Below are 22,497 nucleotides of genomic sequence, written 5' to 3' on the forward strand. Positions count from 1 at the left end.
GAAAGTCTTCTAATTGTCGTAATATTTATTCGTAAAATAAATAATTATTCCCACCTAATAAATAACAGAGTCGATAAATTTACCTTCGTTCAATTTGTATAATCATTATTCTTCTCAAATCGGTTAAAAAATTAAGGAAACCGGATTTTTTTTCTTCGAAAATATTTAGAATTTAGAAAAAAAAATATTAAAGTGTAATGTAAAGTGTAAATAAAGTGTAAAAATGAAGATTTAGAAAAAAATTTGAAAATATGTCAAAATTTACAATTTAGATCAAAATTTTTACAAAAAAAAGTTTAAAAATTTGTTTATAAATATTATAAAAATTCGAATTCTATTATCAGTTGAGAGTAATAATTGCATATATATGAATTACTAATGATAATTTATTAGTTTTATTTTCTTTTTATAATTTTTTTTCATTAATTATTGAAAAAATAATGAAAGATTTTAAATAACGCGCGTTGACACTTGTTGAGAATTATCGCAAATGAATATCGAACTGTTGTTCGATTAATCGAAATTTCGATATAAAATGGCGTCGTATTATGGCGTCGTCGGAGGCTATAAGTGGTGAGAGTAGTCAAAAGCCGATTTTTGCCGAAATTTATCAACTTGTTAGCGTTCTTAATGCAAAGTGTAAGGTGTTATTAAAAATCCAGTGAATTTAGTGTTGATTATCGAAGCGGAGGTCGTGATAATTTGACAGTAATGTAAACTGTAAGTAATATTATTTAAATATCTATTTTCCTTTCCAACCTATTTCATTGGAATGTCAGATTCTAAATTTTTCTCGTGTCTGTATGTGTCTTGTAATATTTTATTTATTTAAATAGTTTCTGAAAATTATTTCTCGTAAAATGAAAATATTTAGATGATGTTTATTTAAAATTGTTTTTTTAGAAGTGAGAGGGGGATGTATTTTTATTTTTTTTTCTTGTGATTATACGCACGTTGGGATGTATTGTTATTGATGACTTGTTGGCTAAATTTTCGCGGAATATTACAGATTTTGATTTTAACTTATCTGTAGAATAGATATTGGAGTTTTTTTTCATGAAATGTTTATTTTTAAAATCAGTATTTTCCTATTTTTAATAAAATACATTTTTGTTTTTGTTTAAAGAATATTTTTTCAATTATTCGTTGTTCTTTTATTTCTTATATTCTTGAAGAAAAATCATATGTATTGATCTTTTTTTTTCTTGAGGGTATAGATCGTAATGTTGAACAAGACTTGTATTTTTAACCAGCATTTTTGCTAATTCAATTATTCAACAATTGTTGATTTTTCCTTTGCAATCGATTTTCTTTTAATTTGAAAAATTATTTTCGTATGATTTTTTTTTAATTTATGAAAAATATTTACAAAAAGAAATTTTTTTGTTAATTTATTTCATTTATTTTAATTAAAATTTTTTAATTGAAAATATTATATGTATTGTTTGCCTAAAAATATTATATATTCTCAGAATAATTTTATTTATTGAAAAATGTTATTAATTTTGATTGTTGATTACATCATCGCTAAATAATTTTGTATATCCATGAGAATAGAAATAAAATAATTTGATTTTAATTTATAGATTAAAAATTTTAAAAATTTTAATTAAATTCTTCGCACTAATTTAATTATTTCCACAAATAATAAAAATTTGCAATTGAATGCAATTAATTAAAAAAAGCAATAAAATTCTTCTCAAGAATTCAATTATTTCTAATACAATTTTAAGAAACATTTAATTATTTGATTTGGTTTTGAATAATTGGATTTTAAAAATGTTTCAAATTAAATTCTTTGAAAATTTGAATTTTTCATACTTTAAATTGACAATTCTGTAGAATTAATTTTTTTTGAAAAAGTTTAATTGAATTTTTTTTTTAAATTATTTGTAGTTTTTTTTCAAATATACAATTTATTTATTTATTTATTTATTACTACAATTGAAGAATTTTTGAATAATCGACGAAATTTCGTGAAATTGAATTGTAAACAAATGAATTTGAAAATTTTCAAAGAACTTTTTCAAAAATTATAAAAACAATTGATTTAAGGAAGAATTTTATTTAAAAATTGTAGAAAATAATAATTAAATTGAAATGATGGAAATAATTTTGAAGGAGTTACAGTAATAAAGTTCTTAGAATATAAAATAATTATTTTATAATTTTTGGAGTAAAAAAACTGGTTTTAAAATTTGCATATAATTAAAAAAGAATTAATTAGGATAATTCGAACATAAACAACCTAAATTCGTCTGTCTCTTCTTTTTAGAGGAGAAATTGGAAATTTTTCTTAATATCTTAATATATAGTATGAAAATTATTATTATTATTATTTTTATTTTTATTATTAATGCTAATATAATTTATTTTACAATTTTGCTAATTGATATTTTTCTTATCAGAGATCGAAAATGTCTCGAAGGAGATCACATGCTACTTCTTGCCGAGTTGCAACTCCCGGAAAAGTTTGTTGTTTCTGTGGTCTTGCTGACATCAATGAACTCGAATATGGAAAAATTTACGAACTTGGAAATATCGTCACACATTATTACTGTCTAGTAAGTTTAGAAAGAAAAATACAATTTTTTTTTTAATTTTCTTAAAGGAAATACATTTAAAAAATACATTAAAAATTTTTCCCAAAGAGAATAAGATTTTATTTTTCTTAAAGAGAATAATATTTTTATTTTTTTTCTTTTGGAAAAAAAAACAATTTTTATATTTACTTTTTGTTTTTAATTTTACAGCTTTTGTCCTCGATGATGCAACAAAAAGGACGCGATGATCAAGGGATTTTGGGTTTTCTATCGGCGGACATTGAAAAGGAAGTGAAAAGAGGAAAAAGACTTGTAAGTCTTATAAATTTTTAATTTTAATAATCTCGAAATTGTAATTTTTTTCCAAATGTAGACCTTTGTAGATTTATTTATGTTCGAAATCAAATAAATTTAAATTTGATGAGGAAAAATAACAGGGAAAAATTAGGACAAAGCCGGGAATTTTGTTAAACGAAACTGTAATCGTCTATTTTTCTGATTCTTACTTTTAGGTTTGCTATCATTGTAAAAAGAATGGCGCAACTTTAGGATGCTGTAACACGAAATGCAAACGAATATTTCATCTTCCCTGTGGTTTGAAAGCAGGATCATTACATCAATTTTATAGTGAATTTAGGTAGAAATTTATTTTTTTTTATTATTATTGAATTCAGATTATTAAATTAATTTTAATTAACTAAATAAAAGTTAATTATTTTGTTATATAAATAGTAAATTACAAGGGAAATTAAAATATTTTTTAGATCCTATTGTATAAATCATCGTCCAAAACAATTAATCGATGGCCGAGTATTGGAGGAAGTTCAAAATGCAGAAACCACATTGTGCTACATTTGCTATGATAATGTTAACTATCGCGATATTTTGGCAATGTTATGGGCTCCTTGCTGTAAGAAAAATGCTTTTTTCCATCGTAAATGTGTTCAAGTAAGTTACCAATCAAAAAAATTTCTTTATTAGTTTTTCTATAATTGATTTTAAATAAAATTAAAATCACATTCTCTAATCTTTATACATAAAGGAAAAATTTATACTTTAATAATTGTTTTAATTAAAATTCTTTTCCACTAGCAATTGGCAAACAGTTCGGGATATTTTTTCAAGTGTCCCCTTTGCAACAATAAAAAAGAATTTCAGGAAGCAATGCTAGAACACGGAATTTTCATTCCTTCTCAGTAAGTTAATTTAATATTAACAAATTATTAATAATTTGAAAATTATTTACATCGATAAAAATAAAAATTATATGAAAATTAGTTTCTGTTTATTTTAAATGTCTATTTGTTAAAAAAAGTAATTTTTATTTTAAATTAGTTTTCAAGGATTTAATAACATTTTTTTTTGTTTCATTTAGGGACGCGTCTTGGGAATTAGTTCCGAACGCTTTTCAGGAGTTACTCTATCGACATAATAAATGTGATGCAGAAACTTGTGTTTGTCCTAAGGGAAGGAATCATTCAGGCAGCAATGCGTAAGTTTAAAACTATTTTATAAATAAAAAAATTTTAATTATTTAATATTATTAGTAAAATGTAAAAAGATTGATAAACATTTGATTAATGATGGTTACGTGCGTTAAAAAATAGGTGCAATAGTGCCAAAGGATAGCACCTAGATTTTTTTTTTTATAAAAATTTAATTGTTTTCAGGAATTTAAAAAAAATTCTCTTTACAATTTTAATTATACTTATTAATAATAGAAACTCTTCTCCAAAATTCAATGATTTTCAAAAAATTTTATAAAAATTCTTTGCAAAGTTTCAATTATTTTCAAAAATTTTCCTCAATTCAATGATTTTCAATAATTTTAATAAATTTTTCCAAAAGAATTTAATTATTTAAAAAAAAACTTTTAATAAATTTCTCGCAAACATTTAATTATTTTCATAAATAATCAAAATTTCCCAAGAATTCAATTTTGTTGATAAAAATAATAAAACTCATTGCAGAATTTTTATTATTTTTATACAATTTTAATCGAATTCCTCGAAAAATGTAATTATTCTTTAAAATTTCACTAAAATTCGTCGAAAGAATTCAATTATTTAAAAATCCGTTGATATAATTCTTTATGAGGATTCAATTTTAAGAAACATTCAATTTTTTTTTCTATTTAAATAATTTAATTCTCGTAAAATTTTCTAACCGAAATTGATATTTAAAAGTGAATATCATAGTTAAAATTATAGAAAATAATTGAATATTAAAAGCATTATAGCGAGAATTTTCAGAAATAATTGAATTTTGTAAAGGTTTCAAAAGTATTAAACTTCTTTGCAAAAATTCAATTATTTTAAAAAAATTTTTAAGAAATTCTTCCCACGAATTCAATTATTTTCACAAATAATAAAAAATTTTACTTGAATTAAATTATTGAAAAAAAATCTTCTCAAGAATTCAATTATTTCATAAATAATAAAATTCTTTTTAGGAATTCAATTACTTTTAATACAATTTTAAATGAATTCTTCTAAAAATACAATATTATTCTTAAAAATGTTATTAAAATTCGCCGAAATAATTCAATTATTCAATGAATTATTTATTTTTGTATTTAAATAATTGAATTCTCGTAGAATTTTTTAATAAAAATTGATTTAAAATTAAATTTCAGGTAAAATTTTAGATAATATTTTAACATTGAAGGAGTAAATTTTGAAAATGTTTCAAATTAAAATCTTTGACAATTTGAATTTTTTCATACTTTAAATTAACAATTCTGTAGAAATAATTTTTTTTTGAAAAAATTTAATTGAACAGGCCACGGATATTATAACATTTTTGACTTTTTTCGACTATTTTCAAAAAATGCGACTTTTTTCAAATTATTTTCAAAAATTACGACTTTTTCGACTTTTCTTCCGAATATTGCAATAATTTTTAGTATAAAATGCAACTTATTTTTCGAAATTCACAATTGAAAAGAGTTTTAATAAATATTGAAATTTTGTAAAATTTAATTAAAAATAATTGATTTTTTTAAGTGTTTTTTAAAAATTTTTGAAAATCAACATTTGACGAATTTTAATTGCAAATTTTGAAAATAATTGAAATTAAATTCCTCAGAAGAATTTAATTTTTAAAACAATTTTTCATATATTTCGAATAAATTCCATTATTTTCTAAAATCTCAATAAATCCTTCGAAACAATTCAATTATTTTTATAAATGGTAAAATTCTTCGCAAGAATTCAATTATTTTTATAAATAGTAAAATTCTTTGCAGGAATTCAATTATTTTCAAAACATTTAATTGAATTTCTCGGAAGAATTCAAATATTTTCAAATATTTCCATAAAATTCAATTATGTATTTCCTAAAATTTTTAATAATTTCTTCAAAACAATTCAACTATTTTTATAAATTACTAAATAAATTTTCGAAATTTACAATAAAAAAGAGTTTCAATAATTGAAATTTTGTAAAATTTAATTGAAAATAATTGATTTTTTTCAAAGTGTTTGATAAAAAGTTTTGAAAATAAACTTTAAAAGAATTTTAATTGCAAATTTTGAAATTAATTGATTTCTCAAAAATTTTAATGAAAAATCTTCAAGTGTAAATTTAAAAATGGTAATTAATGAAAATTAGCAACAAAAAATTATATTAATATATTTTTGATAAAAATAATTCTTAGAATTTTTGCATTCTAATTTTTTAAAATTCAATTATTTTCAAAATTTTTAAATACAAATTTCCAAAAATTCAAATACATACAAAAAATAATAACATTTAAATCTTTTACAATTATTTTTAACATTTTAACAACGTTTATGACTTTTTTAGATTTATTAAAATTTTGGAGAAATCGCGTTTATATTAATAATTAAATTAATTAATTAACTAATTCTTTAAAAATTCAAATATTTTTTCAATAGAATTTACCAAATTTCAGTTGTTTGGAAATTTTTCAATTTTACATAATTGAATTCTCTAAGAACTTTCGGAAAATTATTAAAAATAATTGACTTCGAGAAGAAGTTTGATTAAAAGTTGTAGAAAATAATTGAATTTCAAGAGAATTAAAGTTGTAATTTTTAGAAGTTAATAAATTTCAGGTTTTAAATAGAACTTTTTTAAATTTTATTCCCGTATAAAAACAAACAAGAAGTATTTTAATATTTATTTAACGAAATTATTCAAGTTTTAAATAATTAAATTTAGAAATCAGTGAAAGATCAGAAGAATAAAAAATTAAATTTTTGTGACGACACTGAATTAAATAAACGACTTTTTCGACTTTTTTTCTATTTTAAATCGACTAAAGCGACTTTTTTTGCAACTTAAAGTCGATCCTAGGCGTAATTGAACTATTTTTTGAAATTACAATTGTATTTGATCTTCATCATCAAATGATAACAAGAATAAGGTTAATTTAATACTTTTATTATTTATTATTTGAATTTTTAATTAATTTCTTGTATTTTTAGTACAAAATCAACATTTTTTAACGATTTTAGGAATAATTATATTTCTGATTTTGTGAAACATTGAAGAAAATCAATTAATCTAAAGCCTTTTTTCAGAAAATTTTTAATTCTGTCCAAACTTTGCAATTTTATTTAATCTTTTTTTATTATTTATAAACGATTCAATTTATCAAAATTGTTCAACTATTTAAAATTTCTATAGTTCAATTTTTTATGAATTTAAATTTAAATTACTTCAAGTATTTTTTAATTAAAAATTATAATTGATTTTAAATTTAGTTCATAAAAATTTTAAATTATTTAAATTTCAACATATTTTAACTCTAATGTTTTTATATTATTATATAAAAACATATTATTATATGTTTTATTATATTATTATATTTATTATATTATTATTATATAAAAAATATATTTATATTATTTATTTTAAATTATTTCTTCGTTGCATCCAAAATATTCATTTTGGATGCAACGAAGAAATAATTTCTTTTTCACATTTAATCAAAAATATTATAATTTTAAAATTCTCTAATTTTAGCATAAAATATAATTCATTATTTAATATATAAATGTGATTTGTGTTAGAAATAAAAAATGTAGTGTAATTATCGCTTTCATGTTTTAGGGCGCAGTCAAAGTAAGGAAATACAAAAAGAAGAAATATATCTCACAAAACATTTGGTTATATTTAAAAAAAGAACAAAATTTTTGTTTACTTTGAACTCATATTCTTTAAATTCTCTGGAAAAATTTACTAATTTCAAATTGTCCATTTTTCTCTTAGAAATATATTTTGTTTAATTTTTTTTTTGTTTTAATTACTTTTTACACGAGTAGGAAAAGTAAAATTTTGCAAAAATCGACACTTTCATTTAAAATTTAAAATTTCAGTAAATGGGAATTGGTTCTTTGTCAAATGTGTGGCTCACAAGGAATTCACAGGCATTGCGGACATTTAAAATGGACAACATCGCTGTGGGAATGTGACGATTGTCGATTAATTCTAGGTGAGAAATTATTGAGAAAAAATAAATGTTCTTTTTTGCTTTCGTACACTCTGAATATGATAATAGTAAAAATGTTCACTGATTTGAATTACTGATTTTTTCCTTCTGAATTAGTAAAGTTTATTAATAAATAATAATTTCTACTAATTTATTAGTAAATTTTACTAATTTCCAATTTCTAATTTTACTAATTTCTAATAATTTATTAGTAAAATTGACTAATTCAGAAGCAAAATGTCAGTCACTAATTCAAATAAGTAAACATTTTCACTAATTCAAACTTAAAAGTAATTTGAAACAATTTTCTAAAAATGTCTAATTTTTGATTATTTGAATAAATAATTTTTGTTAAAATTTTCAGATAAATCTTCCCTTGTAAATAGACAAAACCAATCAGATGGTGCTGGAGGGTAAACAAAATTTAATATTCAATTCTTTTACAAATAATTTAATTTCTTCTTTCGTAATTTTTTATTTATGACTTTTTTTATACTTTATTTAAACTAATTAGTTAATTAATTAATTTCTTTATTTTATTTTAGTTTAGGTGAGATTTTAATCAATTAACCCTAAATTAGTAAATTAATTATTAATTAAATCTTTTTAATTAATTTTTTTTTTTTTGCTTCTTACGATTTTTTTAGTTAAAAATTTCACTTTTAATTCTTTGTTTTTTTAAACAAAAAAAGAGAAGAAGACAATGTTAAATTATTTTTAAAATTGACAATTTTTCTAATTAACAGAAATACTGGAAATCGAGCAATCACGAAGGATATTGACAGCGATAGCGATCTCTCCGTTGGACACGATTCACACGATCATTCTGAAAAATGTTCACTTCTCGAAACGAATATTCCAATTGTTAGAGTTCGTCCCGGTCCTCTTTCTTACAAAATGAAAGAAGTCATGAAAGTCGCTCAAAGGTTAGTTAAATAGCAAAAATTTTCTTATAAACAAAAAATAATTATTAAAAAAATAAAATATCGAAAAAAAACCGCGAAACTTGACAAATTAAATAAATGGACCAGTGAATAAAAAAAAAAAAAAGAAAAATGTGTCGCTTATCGTAAAAGTGATTTTTCTTCTATAAATCCCTTTTTTTGGGGAGGGGGGGTGAAAATCCATTTTTTTTCTAGGCCTGTGCAAATACCTTCGTTTTTGGCTCTTTGCTTCAGCTTTTTTTAGTCTCAAGTCCAACTTGGACTAGAAATTTAGCAGGTTTTTTGAAGAAAGAAAAGAGACAGAGAACGAGAGTCAGAAAATTTTCATTTAGTGAAAAAAAAAAATGTTTTGATTATTATCGAGAAAAAAAGGAATGAAAAAAAGAAAAATTATAAAAATTGCGATTTGGTAACAAGAATGAATTACAGGAATAATGAGTCTTTTTAATTGAGTTTGATTAATTGCAGTCAACCAATGACGAAAGGCTCTTCGAGTAGTCTCGAGGGGACGAATTCGTCGAGCAGCTTGCCGACATGTGAAAATGGTAATAAAAACGACAAGGATCCAAAAACAGTGATTTTAATTGACAGTGACGAGGAAGCGGATGTTATTGAGGTACGTCTGTCCTTTTTTTCGACTCTGCATTCTCATTCAATTGTCAGAAATTTATTTTCCTCCTGAATTCTTTTCGCCCAAAAAAAAAGAAGAAGAAGAAAACAATTTATTAACATAATGATTATTTGTTTCAAAATGAAAATAACTCGATATTTAACATAATTAAAACTATTCCATTATTTTTTTTTTAAATACTAAAATCTTGGCAAAAATTCAATTATTTTTAATAAAATTTCACGAAAGAAATTCAAAAGAATTTTTTAAGTTTTTAATAAAATTCTGAAAAAGAATTCAATTATTTTCTAAAATTTTAATAAATCTTTCGAAACAATTCAATTATTTTCAACAAAAATTTAAAAAAAATTTCACGCAAAAATTCAATTATTTTCTTAAATTTTAATAAATTACAAATTAAATATTTCTTTAAAATAGTAAAATCTTTGCAAACATTCAATTATTTTCAATAAAATTTTTTTAATTTTAATTTAGAAAGAATTCCATTTTTTTCTTAATTCGCTATGAAATTTTCCACAAAAAGAATTCAATTATTTTTCTTCAAAAAAATTAACCTATTTTCTAAAAATTTAAAGAATCTATCGAAACAATTCTATAATTTTTGAAATTTTTAATAAAATTTTTTTTAAAGAATTCAATTATTTTCTACAATTTTAATAAATCCTTCGAAACAATTCAATTATCTTTTTAAAATCGTAAAATCTTTGCAAAAATTCAATTATTTTCAATCACGAATGAATTAAATTTTTTTCTTAATTCGCTATAAAATTTTTCAAAACGAATTCAATTATTTTCTAAAATTTTAATAAATCCTTCGAAACAATTCAATTATTTTCAACAAAATTTGAAAAAAATTTCACGAAAGAATTCAATTATTTTCTAAAGTTTTAATAAATCCTTCGAAACAATTCAAATAATTTTTTTAAAATAATAAAATCTTTGCAAAAATTCAATTATTTTCAATAAAATTTCACGAAAGAAATTTCAATTTTTTTCTTTATTCGCTGTAAAATTTTTTCAAAAAGAATTCAATTATTTTCTAAAATTTTAATAAATCCTTCGAAACAATTCAATATTTTTTTAAAATAGTAAAATTTTTGCAAAAATTAAATGTTTTTCAATCGAAAATAAGTTTGAAAGAATTATAATTATTTTTTTCTTAATTCGTTATAAAATTTTTAAAAAGGAATTCAATTATTTTCCAAAATTTTAATAAATCCTTCGAAACAATTAAATTATTTTCTTAAATTTTAATAAATCCTTCGAAACAATTCAATGATTTTCAACAAAAATTAAATAAAATTTCACGAATGAATTCAATTATTTTCAATAAAATTTTACGAAAGAATTAAATTTTTTTTATTCGCTATGAAATTTTTAACAAAAAGAATTCAATTATTTTACTTTAAAAAAATTAAACTAATTTCTAAAATTTTAATAAATCTTTCGAAACAATTTAATAATTTTTGAAATTTTTAATAAAATTTTTTAAAAAGAATTCAATTATTTTCCAAAATTTTAATAAATCCTTGGAACAATTCAATGATTTTCTAAAATTTTTAAAAATCCTTCGAAACAATTCAATTATTTTTTTAGTTAGTAAAATCTTTGCAAAAATTCAATTATTTTCCACAAAATTTCACGAAAGAATTCAATTTTTTTTCAAATTCGTTATACAATTTTTCAAAAAGAATTCAATTATTGTCTAAAAAATTTTAATGAATCTTTCGAAACAATTCAATTATTTTTTTAAAATAGTCAAATTTTTGCAACAATTCAAGAAAAGTAAAATAATAAAAAATAAAATTTTCTACGATTTTAAGGGCATTTGAACCTTGATGACGTTACAGATTGTGCAAAGAATGTGTGACGTCATCAAGGTTCAAATGCCCTTAACTTAATTAAAATTAATTTAATTCAATTTAATTTTCATATTTGAATTTATAGTTTTATTTGATTTTTAAAACTGCTTTTTTCTTGGAGTTGTTTAATGGCTAATTAACATTAAAAATTTAAAACCCGATTAGTTCTTTTAAAACTAATTTTAAATTTATTTTTTAATATTATCAACAAAAAAAGTGTAGAAAAAAAATTGTATGAACAATAATTGAATAGAATTTTTAAATAAAATTGTCAATTTTTTTCAAGATTAATAAAATGATGGAAAATTAATTTCTGATAATTAAGTGCGTTGTCGAGTGTCAAGGGGAATTTAAAAATATCGAAAATTTTTTTTTCATTTCTTGTACGACAGATTATTAGCGAAAAACAGAGTCCCAAAGTGTTGACAACGAATGATGGTAAAAAAATTCAAATTCTCGAGAAGAGAGAAATTGATAAACTTGCAACGACAAATAAAAATGAAAAACTTGATGAACCATCGAAATTATTGTCTAAGGATTCAAAGCCAATTATCACCAGTATTCAAACAGTGAATAATATTCTCAATCAAAAGTATCCCATTCAAATGCCACCTCTCACGCCAATCATCAATAAATCAGCACAAAACAAACCTAAGGATCAATTTGAAATTTCACCAAATTCACAGAATTCAATAAAAAATTCACAAATAATTAGCAATCAATATCTTTCGAGATTAACAATGTCAGGAAGTAATATACAAGAAATGAGTCAATTTACTGGTAATTTTAATCAAAAAATATCGATAAATTCATCGTCACAAGAGAAAATAACGGAAAATTTTAATCCACAACAATATTTCACTTCTCGTAGTAGTAACAATAATAATAATAATAATAATAATGTGCCACCGCAAATTTTTCACTTACGAAGTATTGAATCACAAGTATTGAAAAATAGAATTCCAACAGTTGGAGAATCAATAAAATTAAAAAATTGTCCACCACTTGGTCTAATACCATGCACTACGATAACGGAAAATTCATCAAATCAAATGTCCATTCCCTCAAATAGTAATGAGAAAAATAAAAATTATTCCACAACAATGAACAATTTACCAAAAATTTCAATGAACGAAAATGATTCGATGGGAATTAAAATTTTAAATGTTTGCTCATTGGCGCCGGATTTATTTGAAAAATTAGAATCACAAGACGAGGGGACAAGATTAAAGAGAAAAGCCGAAACAACACCGGGAACATCGCAATGTTTTGATGTTAATAATAGTGTGGAATTTAAACGAACGAGACTCGCGAATGATGCACCGGCATTAACTTATCTCAATGAATGGCGGGAAAAATTGAGAAATAGAGAAGCTATGATTAAGAGTAAAAATAAAAATTCCGATGATACGAATGATATGAATATTATGAATAAGGAAATGAATGTCGAAGGATTTATGCAACCGAACAGACAAACTTCGAGTGATTGGAGGAAAACTGTTGAAATTTGGAAGGAAACGAAAACAATATGGAAGGAGAGAAGAGAAATTGATTCTAATGATGTTATTATTGATGATAATAGGGAAAATGTGAAACATCCGATTTTAAAAAGTTTAATTGAACAGACAATTGTTAAAGGAAAGGTTATTAATGATAATGCTGGAATTATGGAAGAACAACCGTCGACGAGTAATATTCAGAAGAAAATGAATGTCACGCCTCCTTCTAATAATGCTGGATTTTATGTCGATAGAGGAAAGTCGCAAGATGTTTTAAAAGTTGGAGGAAATAATGGTGCCGTGAGTACATTGATACTTTTATTGATTTCTATTATTATTAATAATATTATTATTGTTATTATTGGTATCATTATTAGTTGTAATATTTCACGCACATATTTTTGAATAATTCGGAGTTCATTAAAATACATTCTCTTTAAATGGAGAATATTCTTTTTTTTTCTTGTTAAAAGTCGACAGATAGCAGGATTCCCACAAGTCAGGGAATTCAGGGATTTTTTTATTAAAAGTACTGGAAAAAATTAAATTTTTAGAATTTATAAGAATAAATCTAATCAAAACCCTTCAATTTTTTCTATTTCTGACAATAATTTCTTTTTAAATAACTTAATTCTTGAAGCATTATTATCACAAAATTATTACTTAGAAATTATTTAATGAATAATTTTACTTAAAAATTTCAAAATTAATTATATTTCAAAAGAGTTGCGTTTACAATCTTTATAAATAGATGAATTTCAAGGGTTTCATTTTTCTCCTTTATTCACTATAAAACTTTTCAAAAAGAATTCAATTATTTTACTTTGAAAAAATTAAATTATTTTCTAAAATTTTAATAAATCCTTCGAAACAATTCAATATTATTTTAAAATAATAAAATTTTTGCAAAAATTCAATTATTTCCAATCACGAAAGAATTAAATTTTTTTCCTAATTCGTTATATAAATTTTCAAAACAAATTCAATTATTTTCTAAAATTTTAATAAATTCTTCGAAACAATTCAATATTATTTTAAAATAGTAAAATCTTTGCAAAAATTCAAAAAATTGGTATTAAATTCAATTAATTTAAAAAATTTCAATTAGAGTTATTAAGGAAACTCGACTATTTTAAAAAAATTCAAAGAAATTCTTCAAAAGAATTTAATTAGAATTTTCAAAAAATTTAATAAAATTCATCGCAAAATTTCAATTATTTTCAAAAATTTTCCTCATTTCAATTATTTTTTAATATCTTCATTATTATCATAAATAATAAAATTTTTCTTGAGAATTCAATCATTTTAAAAAATTTTGACAAAATGCTTTATAAATTTGAGAAATTATAATAAAATTGGTCATAGAATACAATTATTTTCGTAAAATACAACATTCTTCCTAGGAATACAATTATTGTCAAAAATGTTGGTGAAAATCTTCGAAGCAATTCAATTATTTAAGAAACTTTAATAAAATTCTTCCCAAGAATTCAATTCTTTTCAAAAATAAACATTTTCACAGGAATTCAATTATTTAAAAAAAAATTTTTTTTTAAATTATTTGTCAAATTTTAATTATTTTAAATTTTTTAATGAAAATTCTAGATGGAATTTAATTTGATTTAAAAAGTTTTAAAAAATTCTGAAAAATTCAATTATTTAAAAAAATTTGAATAAAATTCTTGACAAGAAATTAATTATTTTCATAAATAATAATATTTTTCTCTGGAATTCAATTATTTTCTCAAATAAAATTCTTCACTGGAATTCAATTCTTTAAAAAAAATTTTATTATAATTCGTTGCAATAATTCAATTATTTTCATAAATAACAAAACTTATCAGAGAATTTCAATTATTTTTTATACAATTTTAAATAAAATGATAAAAAAATGCATTTATCCTTACAATTTTTTTTTAAATTTGCTGAAAGAAGTCTATTATTATTAAAAATTTTGATAAAATTCTTCATATAAATTCAATTTTAAGAAATATGCAATTATTCAATAAATTATTTATTCTTGTATTTAAATAATTGAATTATCGGAAAACTTTCTAATAAGAATTGATTAAAAAATGAATTTTAGTTAAAATTTTAGAATATAATAATTGAATATTAAAAGCATTATAATAGCGTGAATTTTTAGAAATAATTGAATTTTGAAAAGGGTTAAAATTAAAATCCTTGAAAATTTGAATTTATAGTTACAATATTCTTATGATATAAAATAATGATTTTATCACTCTGTCATCTTAAACTTATTATAAAACATGAATAGGTTTCAAAAATTTTCAAATAATCGATATTTCCTGAAATTGAATTTTTATTTTTTTTCCAAAAAAAAGAGAAAGAAAAAGTTTTTATTAAACACATTGAAGGAATATTATAAAGATTTTAATTAATTTCCCTGATTATTAATGCAACTCCGATTTTATTCAATGCGGAAAATTGAAAAAAGGCTCATCAATAAAATGCGATTGAGTATAATTTGTTTTTGAAATAAATTTCAATCGTTCATTTTATTGATAATTTCGATGTTATTAATCAAGAAGAAATTCAAGTCACTTACTTCTCAATTAATTGTCTCACAAAATGTTGCACTCATAATTAAAAAAAAAAGCCAATGCAACAGCAGCAATAAAAATTAATAAATATTGTTTATGGAAATTAAAATTGCAATATTTGCACTTTGCAAGCTTGTTAAACACTTTTTTTCAAGCTCCTGCAATCTACATTCTTCAATTCAATTTCAGTCATTTATCAAAATAATAAATGAATAAAAAGATAGAATAGAAATAAAATAAAAAGAAAAAAAGGGAAAATTAAAAGAAAAAAATTAAATTAAATTAATTATTTAAAATTCCAATCAAAAAATAGAAAGTTTTTTTTAAATTTAATATTTTCCGTTAAAAATTAATAAAGAAGTTTGATTTTTTTTTCTCTAAATATTTTTGGAAACGATTTTTCAATGAGAGAGAGAGAAAGAAAATAAATGTGAGAGAGAAAAAAAAATTACTGACGAAGTTGTAACGGTGACTTTTTTTGTCTATCTTGATGAAAAATAACGAGAGAAAAAAAAACAAGAAAAGAAAAAAAAATTAATTACAATTGAATTAAAGAAAATTCTTAGATGTATGGCTGGAAAAAAATAAGTGTCTATAAATGTTGTCCCTTAACGTCCTCGACAGTGTATCTCTTGGGATTCTTCTAACAGTGTCAAAGGGATGCAGTCAACAGTCCGACTATTTCCCCAAAGCATTGTCTTACCACAATCAATGCCATCGGCAAAGTCGGATTCCAAGCAGAAAATCAAATCACCACTAAAGCAGACTCACAATTTGGAAACGACACAATCGAAGACTTGTAAGTCCCCTACAAAGAAAAAAAAAGAAAGAAAAAAATTGCAAAAGTTCCAATAATTTTTTGTACCAAATACCAAAAGGTCCAACATTTTTTTCAAATTCAAACTTCAAATTTAGAAACTTTTTCCGCCTCTTCTAAGAATTACGAGAAACAAAATGGCGGCGGACAAATAAAACAGCTGATCCACTTGAAATTTTATAATTCGTCTAAATTCCAAATTAAACGGAATTAAATGATGATATTTTTTAAAAACAATTTCTTCCAATGGCAAGAACATTGGAATTTTTCTAAATTGTCCATTTTGTATATTGGAACTTTTGTCCTAATTAGAAAAATTAGAAAAATTTCCTTTCTTTGAATTTTATTCAAATTTTTTTTTTTTTAAAGAAAAACTATTAGTTGACAATATTTTTTTTCTAAATAGATTATTTATCGTGAAACATTTACTGTTATTGTATCTAAAGGAAATTGTGTAAATTTCTATTAAGTCAAAATTAACACTTTTATTTTTTATTTGGAATTTCTTTTTCAAATTTGGTTTTAAATTTATTCAATTGTTAAAATTATTAAAAATTGTTAAATATTGTCATAATTATTTATTAAGAAAATTGAACCCAGTTAAATTATTATTAAAATTAGAATAATTTTATTTTTTATTAATTATTAATAATCTTTTTGTACTTTTTACAGGGATCAAAGACTGTCACCACTTCAACTTTTCTTTTTTTTCAAACTTTGTCATCTATTTCTCTTATTTTATAAATTTTCGAAACATTTTTTTTATCAAAAATTTAAATTCTAAAAATGTTTTTAAATTAAAAAAAAATTTTTAGTGATTTGAGTGAATCTTAATTTTAAATTTCTTAAAATTTTCATTCATTGAAAACTTTAGTCGACTATGAGTTTAATTAGTCAAAATTTTTGAAACTATTTAAATTCTTTCAGGGAATTTTATTTAAATTTTTGAAAATAATTCAATACTCTATCAAGAAATTTAATTAAAATTGTATTGAATTTAATTGAATTTCTCTGAGGAATTACATAACTTATGAAAATAATTCAGTTCTTGTAGACGAATTTTATTGAAGGTTTGGAAAATAATTGAATTGTTTCGAAGAATTTCATTTTTGACAATGATAATAATTTAAGAAATTTCATTTAAAATATATTGAAAATAATTAAATTCTAGTAAAATATTTATCAAAATTTTTTTTAAATAATTAAATTCTATCGAGAAATTTTATTAAAATTGTATTGAAAATAATTGAATTCCTGTAAAATATTTTATTATTTAAAAAAATAACCAACAAAAATAAATAAATAAATAAAATTTGCAAAACTGAGAATAATTGAATTCTTTCAAGAAATTTTATTAAAATTTTTGAAAATAATTGAATTTCGAAGAAAATGACAATTTTTTCCAGGAATTTAGATAAAATTTTATAGAAAAAAGAAAATACATAAATTAATAAATAAAAATTTACTTTATGTATTCTTTTATCATTTTTTTTGTCATCTTTAGAAAGATTTTAGAAAATTTCAACAATTTTAAGCGAAAAAGTTTCTGTGATCCCTGTTATATTAAATTTTAATTTTAATTATTAATAATTTGTTTACTATTTAATAAGATAAGCTTGAAAATTGTTGCTATGAACAATATTTTTTCATTAAAAGTTTCATTCTTGAATTTATTTCCAACTAAATTTTCAGAAATAAATTTAATTTCATACTTTCGATTTTTAAAATTTTTTAAATTGTTTCTTTTCATTTTTTTTTATTAATTATTATATACGTATAAATTACATAATTATAAATATATTTTTATTAATAATTAATTTTAAAAAAATTTTAATGGTTAAGTTATTAAAATTATTATTATTAAAATTATTTTTTAAAATAAAGTATTAAAGTTAATTATTATGTTAATGAAATGAGATTATTCAAATTAAAATATCTTTAAATCGTTTGAAACGATACAATAACAATGACTGTGAAATAAATGGAATTGTTTCAGAGTAATTTTGAATTTTTATTTTTGAAATTGTTGTGTCGTATTTGTTATTTTTTATTTAATGTGCACTTTGTTAATTTTCAGTTTATTTGTCGCTGAATGGTCTAATTTACATATAATTATATTAATATATTGATTGCTTTAATTTATTCTAGTTTAATGGCATTTCATTTATTAATAATTTATTAATGTTTGATGATAATTTATTAATATTCGATGATAATTTATTAATGCTGAATGATAATTTATTAATGATGAATGATAATTAAATTAATGTTGAATGATAATTTACTAATGTTGGATGATAATTTATTAATGTTGAATGATTTAATTGATTTGTTTTTTCATTGATTATTTTCTATTCTACTTTGGAAAATTAATTTGTAAGTTTTTATTTATTGTTACAGATTAATTTTATATATTGAGATTATTGTTTTGTCTACTTTTGGAATTTATTATATTATTATTATTATTATTATTGAATTTTAATGTTGTGAAGTTTTTAATTGTTACAGATGAATTATTTTTAATATCAAATATTATTTATAAATTGTTGTCCTTACATAATTGTTTATTAACTCTTCCTCCTCACGGTTGAGTTAATTAATATGTTATATTTTAATTGATTTTTATTTCATTCGTTAGCAAAGATTCCAATACTTTGGTATTCGCACAGACCTAATATGCATGTCCATTTTTTTATTATTTTCATTTATTTATTTTCATTTATAATGAAATTAAAAGAGATTTTTGGTCTTTTTTTTGGAAAAATGTGATTATTGTTTAAGTTTAGTTGTGTTTTTTTTTCTTCATTTTTTTTTAATGTTTCATTTTAGTTTCTTAATAAGAAAAAAAAATTAATTATTAATTGAATAGAATTTAGAAGAATAAAAATGAAGATGTGTAAGAAAATTTGTTTATTAAATTAATAAAATATTTTTCCTTATTGCAGCAAATTTAGCGGCCTCCAGTGTAACAACTCAGAAGCCAATCATGAACTCTACGAAAATTCAAGCTCCTGTGATTCAACTGGATTGATTCCGGATAATGTGTCATTAAGTGACGTCAAATTCCGAGTCTGTGGATCAGACATAGTTCAAGTATGTATATTTTATTATCATTATTATTATTATTAAATTTAAAAAATTGTTGATATAATTCTTTAATGAGAATTCAATTTTAAAAAAACAAATTTTTTATAAATTTCTTCAGAAAAATTAAATTATTTTCATAAATAATAAAATTCTTTTTAGGAATTCAAATATTTTTATAAATATTAAAACTCGTAGTAGATAATAATTAAAATTTCCCGAAAATCAGCTATTTTCAGGAATTTTAATAAAATTCTTTGCAAAATTCAATTATTGTCATAAATAACAATATTATATTCACCATAAGAATTCAATTATTTTTAAAAGTATTAATATTCTTCGCAGAAATTCAATTATTTTAAAAAATTTTAATGAAATTTTTCGCACGAATTCAATTATTTTTAACAAATAATACAAATTTCCACTTAAATTCAATTATTTAAAAAATATCAATAAAATTCTTCTCATGAATTCAATTATTCTCATAAACGGTATCCAGTCATTGTTCTTAAAAATTTTATTAAAATTCATCGAAAGAATTTAATATTAAGAAACTTTGAGTAAATTATTTATTTTAGTATTTAAATATATATGAATTCTCGTAGAATTTTCTAATAAAAATTGATTTCAAAATAAATTTTAGTTAAATTTTTAGAACTTTTAGAATTACTGTGAAAATCTGAATTTTTTTTATACTTTCAACTAACAATTCTGTAGAATTTATTACTTTGTTTGAAAAAGTTTAATTGGATTTTTTTTTAAAATTATTTGTTGGTTTTATTTTCTAATAAATATTTAATTTAAGAATTTCCGAATAGCAGGTCTCTGATATTATAACATTTTCGACTTTTTTCGACTATTTTCAAAAAATGCGACTTTTTTCGACTTATTTTCAAAAATTACGACTTTTTCGACTTTTCTTCCGAATATTGCAATAATTTTTAGTATAGAATGCAACTTTTTTTCGAAATTTAGAATTGAAAAAAGTTTCAATAAATATTGAAATTTTTTAAAATTTAATTAAAAATAATTAATTTTTTTTAAGTGTTTTTTAAAAATTTTTGAAAATCAACATTTGAAGAATTTTAATTGCAAATTTTGAAAATAATTGAAATTAAATTCCTCGGAAGAATTTAATTTTTAAAACAATTTTTAATATATTTCGAATAAATTCAATTATTTTCTAAAATCTTAAAATAAATCCTTCGAAACAATTCAATTATTTTTATAAATGGTAAAATTCTTAGCAAGAATTAAATTATTTTTATAATTAGTAAAATTCTTTGCAGGAATTTAATTATTTTCAAAACATATTTAATTGAATTTCTCGGAAAAATTCAAAAATTTTCAATTATTTCCATAAAATTCAATTATTTCCTAAAATTTTTAATAATAATTTCTTCGAAACAATTCAACTATTTTTATAAATTACTAAATAAATTTTCGAAATTTACAATAAAAAAGATTTTCAATAATTGAAATTTTGTAAAATTTAATTGAAAATAATTGATTTTTTTCAAAGTGTTTGATAAAAAGTTTTGAAAATAAACTTTAAAATAATTTTAATTGCAAATTTTGAAATTAATTTATTTCTCAAAAATTTTAATGAAAAATCTTCAAGTGTTAATTTATAAATGGTAATTAATAAAATTTACATAGCTACAAAACATTATATTAAAATATTTTTGATAAAAATAATTCTTAGAATTTTTGCATTCTAATTTTTTAAAATTCAATTATTTTTAATATTTTTAAATACAAATTTCCAAAAATTCAAATACATACAAAAAATAATAACATTAAAATTTCTTACAATTATTTTTAACATTTTAACAACATATGACATTTTTAGATTTATTAAAATTTTAGAGAAATCGCGTTTATATTAATAATTAAATTAATTAATTAATTAATTCTTTAAAAATTCAATTATTTTTTTAATAGAATTTACCAAATTTCAATTGTTTAGAAATTTTTCAATTCTATATAATTGAAAAACTATTATCTTTCATAAATTATTTTTAAAAAATTTTTGAAAAATTAATTTTAAGAATTTCTTTATTATAATTTTTTGAAAATTAATTAATAACTTAAAAAACATGGGTCAGTTAGAATCATTATAAAGAACTGAATTTTTGTATTTAAATAATAAATCTGTTTGTATTGTGGGTCATAATATAAACAGATTTATTTGACAAAAATTAAGATCCTGAAAATATTCTAAGTTGTATTTAAATAATTGAATTCTCTAAGAACTTAATCGGAAAATTATTACAAATAATTGATTTGGAGAAGAAGTTTGATTAAAAATTGTAGAGAATAATTGAATTTTAAGAGTTTTAAAGTTGTAATTTTTAGAAATTATTAAATTTCAGAAGGTTTTAAATAGAAATTTTTTAAATTTTATTCCCTTTTTAAAACAAACAAGAAGTATTTAAATATTTATTCAACGAAATTACTCAAGTTTTAAATAATTAAATTTATAAATTAGTGAAAGATCAGAAGAATAAAAAAATAAAAGTTTTGTGACGACACTGAATTAAATAAACGATTTTTTCGACTTTTTTTCTATTTTAAATCGACTAAAGCGACTTTTTTTGCACCTTAAAGTTTTGACTATTCCTAGACCAGGAATAGTCGAAATTTTGTAAAATTGTATTGTAAGTAAATGGATTTGAAAATTCTCAACAAGAACTTTTTCAAAATTTATTGTAAATAATTGATTCATAGAAGAATTTTAGTTAAAAATTCTAGAAAATAATAAATTGAATTGAAGAGTCGAAGACTCGATGTCTTCATGTTTTATAATTTTTAGAACTAAATTATTTTCAAAATTTGCATTTAAAATTCTTCGAAATATAATATAAGTAAAATAAGCTATAGAACAATTAACTAGCTAATAATAATTATAAAGTTGTACATTTTTTTTTTTTTTGAATCGAACAAAATTTGTTTACAGGTGATTTTATACGATAAATATCGAATCGACATCAAGATGGACAATTCTGGTTCAAGAAGTCCTCGCGATTCCGATTCATCACCACTGCCTTGTCCAAGTTTCACCGATGAGTTTGATGATTCGCACGAATTGGGCC

At 20.7% G+C, this 22,497-nt stretch overlaps 1 protein-coding gene across 2 annotated transcripts; it reads left to right on the top strand.

The window, feature by feature from the left end:
* The first annotated feature begins 533 nt into the window (after window positions 1-533).
* Window positions 534-22,497, top strand: LOC122498489 (putative uncharacterized protein DDB_G0277255). Of its 2 annotated transcripts, XM_043606243.1 has the most exons (16): window positions 534-720; window positions 2,409-2,564; window positions 2,754-2,855; window positions 3,056-3,180; window positions 3,308-3,491; window positions 3,636-3,739; window positions 3,919-4,035; window positions 7,623-7,634; window positions 7,889-8,004; window positions 8,366-8,414; window positions 8,748-8,927; window positions 9,414-9,561; window positions 11,831-13,237; window positions 16,126-16,300; window positions 19,264-19,411; window positions 22,362-22,497. In XM_043606243.1, the coding sequence occupies exons 2-15, from the start codon at window positions 2,418-2,420 to the stop codon at window positions 19,347-19,349; spliced, it is 2,952 nt and encodes a 983-aa protein (XP_043462178.1). In that variant the 5' UTR covers window positions 534-720; window positions 2,409-2,417; the 3' UTR covers window positions 19,350-19,411; window positions 22,362-22,497. The 2 variants fall into 2 exon arrangements, with proteins under 2 accessions (XP_043462178.1, XP_043462179.1); XM_043606244.1 differs by lacking the exon at window positions 7,623-7,634.

This window comes from Leptopilina heterotoma, unplaced genomic scaffold (assembly GCF_015476425.1).
Source record: "Leptopilina heterotoma isolate Lh14 unplaced genomic scaffold, ASM1547642v1 Lhet_15, whole genome shotgun sequence".
NCBI classification, from domain to species: domain Eukaryota; kingdom Metazoa; phylum Arthropoda; class Insecta; order Hymenoptera; family Figitidae; genus Leptopilina; species Leptopilina heterotoma.

What these genes read in the sequence shown, in the direction of transcription:
- LOC122498489 (XM_043606243.1), top strand. Translation starts at nt 2,418, where the DNA reads ATGTCTCGAAGGAGATCACATGCTACTTCTTGCCGAGTTGCAACTCCC. An exon ending in TCACACATTATTACTGTCTA is followed by an intron (nt 2,565 to 2,753) that starts GTAAGTTTAGAA and finishes TTAATTTTACAG; the next exon opens with CTTTTGTCCTCGATGATGCA. An exon ending in CAATCAGATGGTGCTGGAGG is followed by an intron (nt 8,415 to 8,747) that starts GTAAACAAAATT and finishes TCTAATTAACAG; the next exon opens with AAATACTGGAAATCGAGCAA.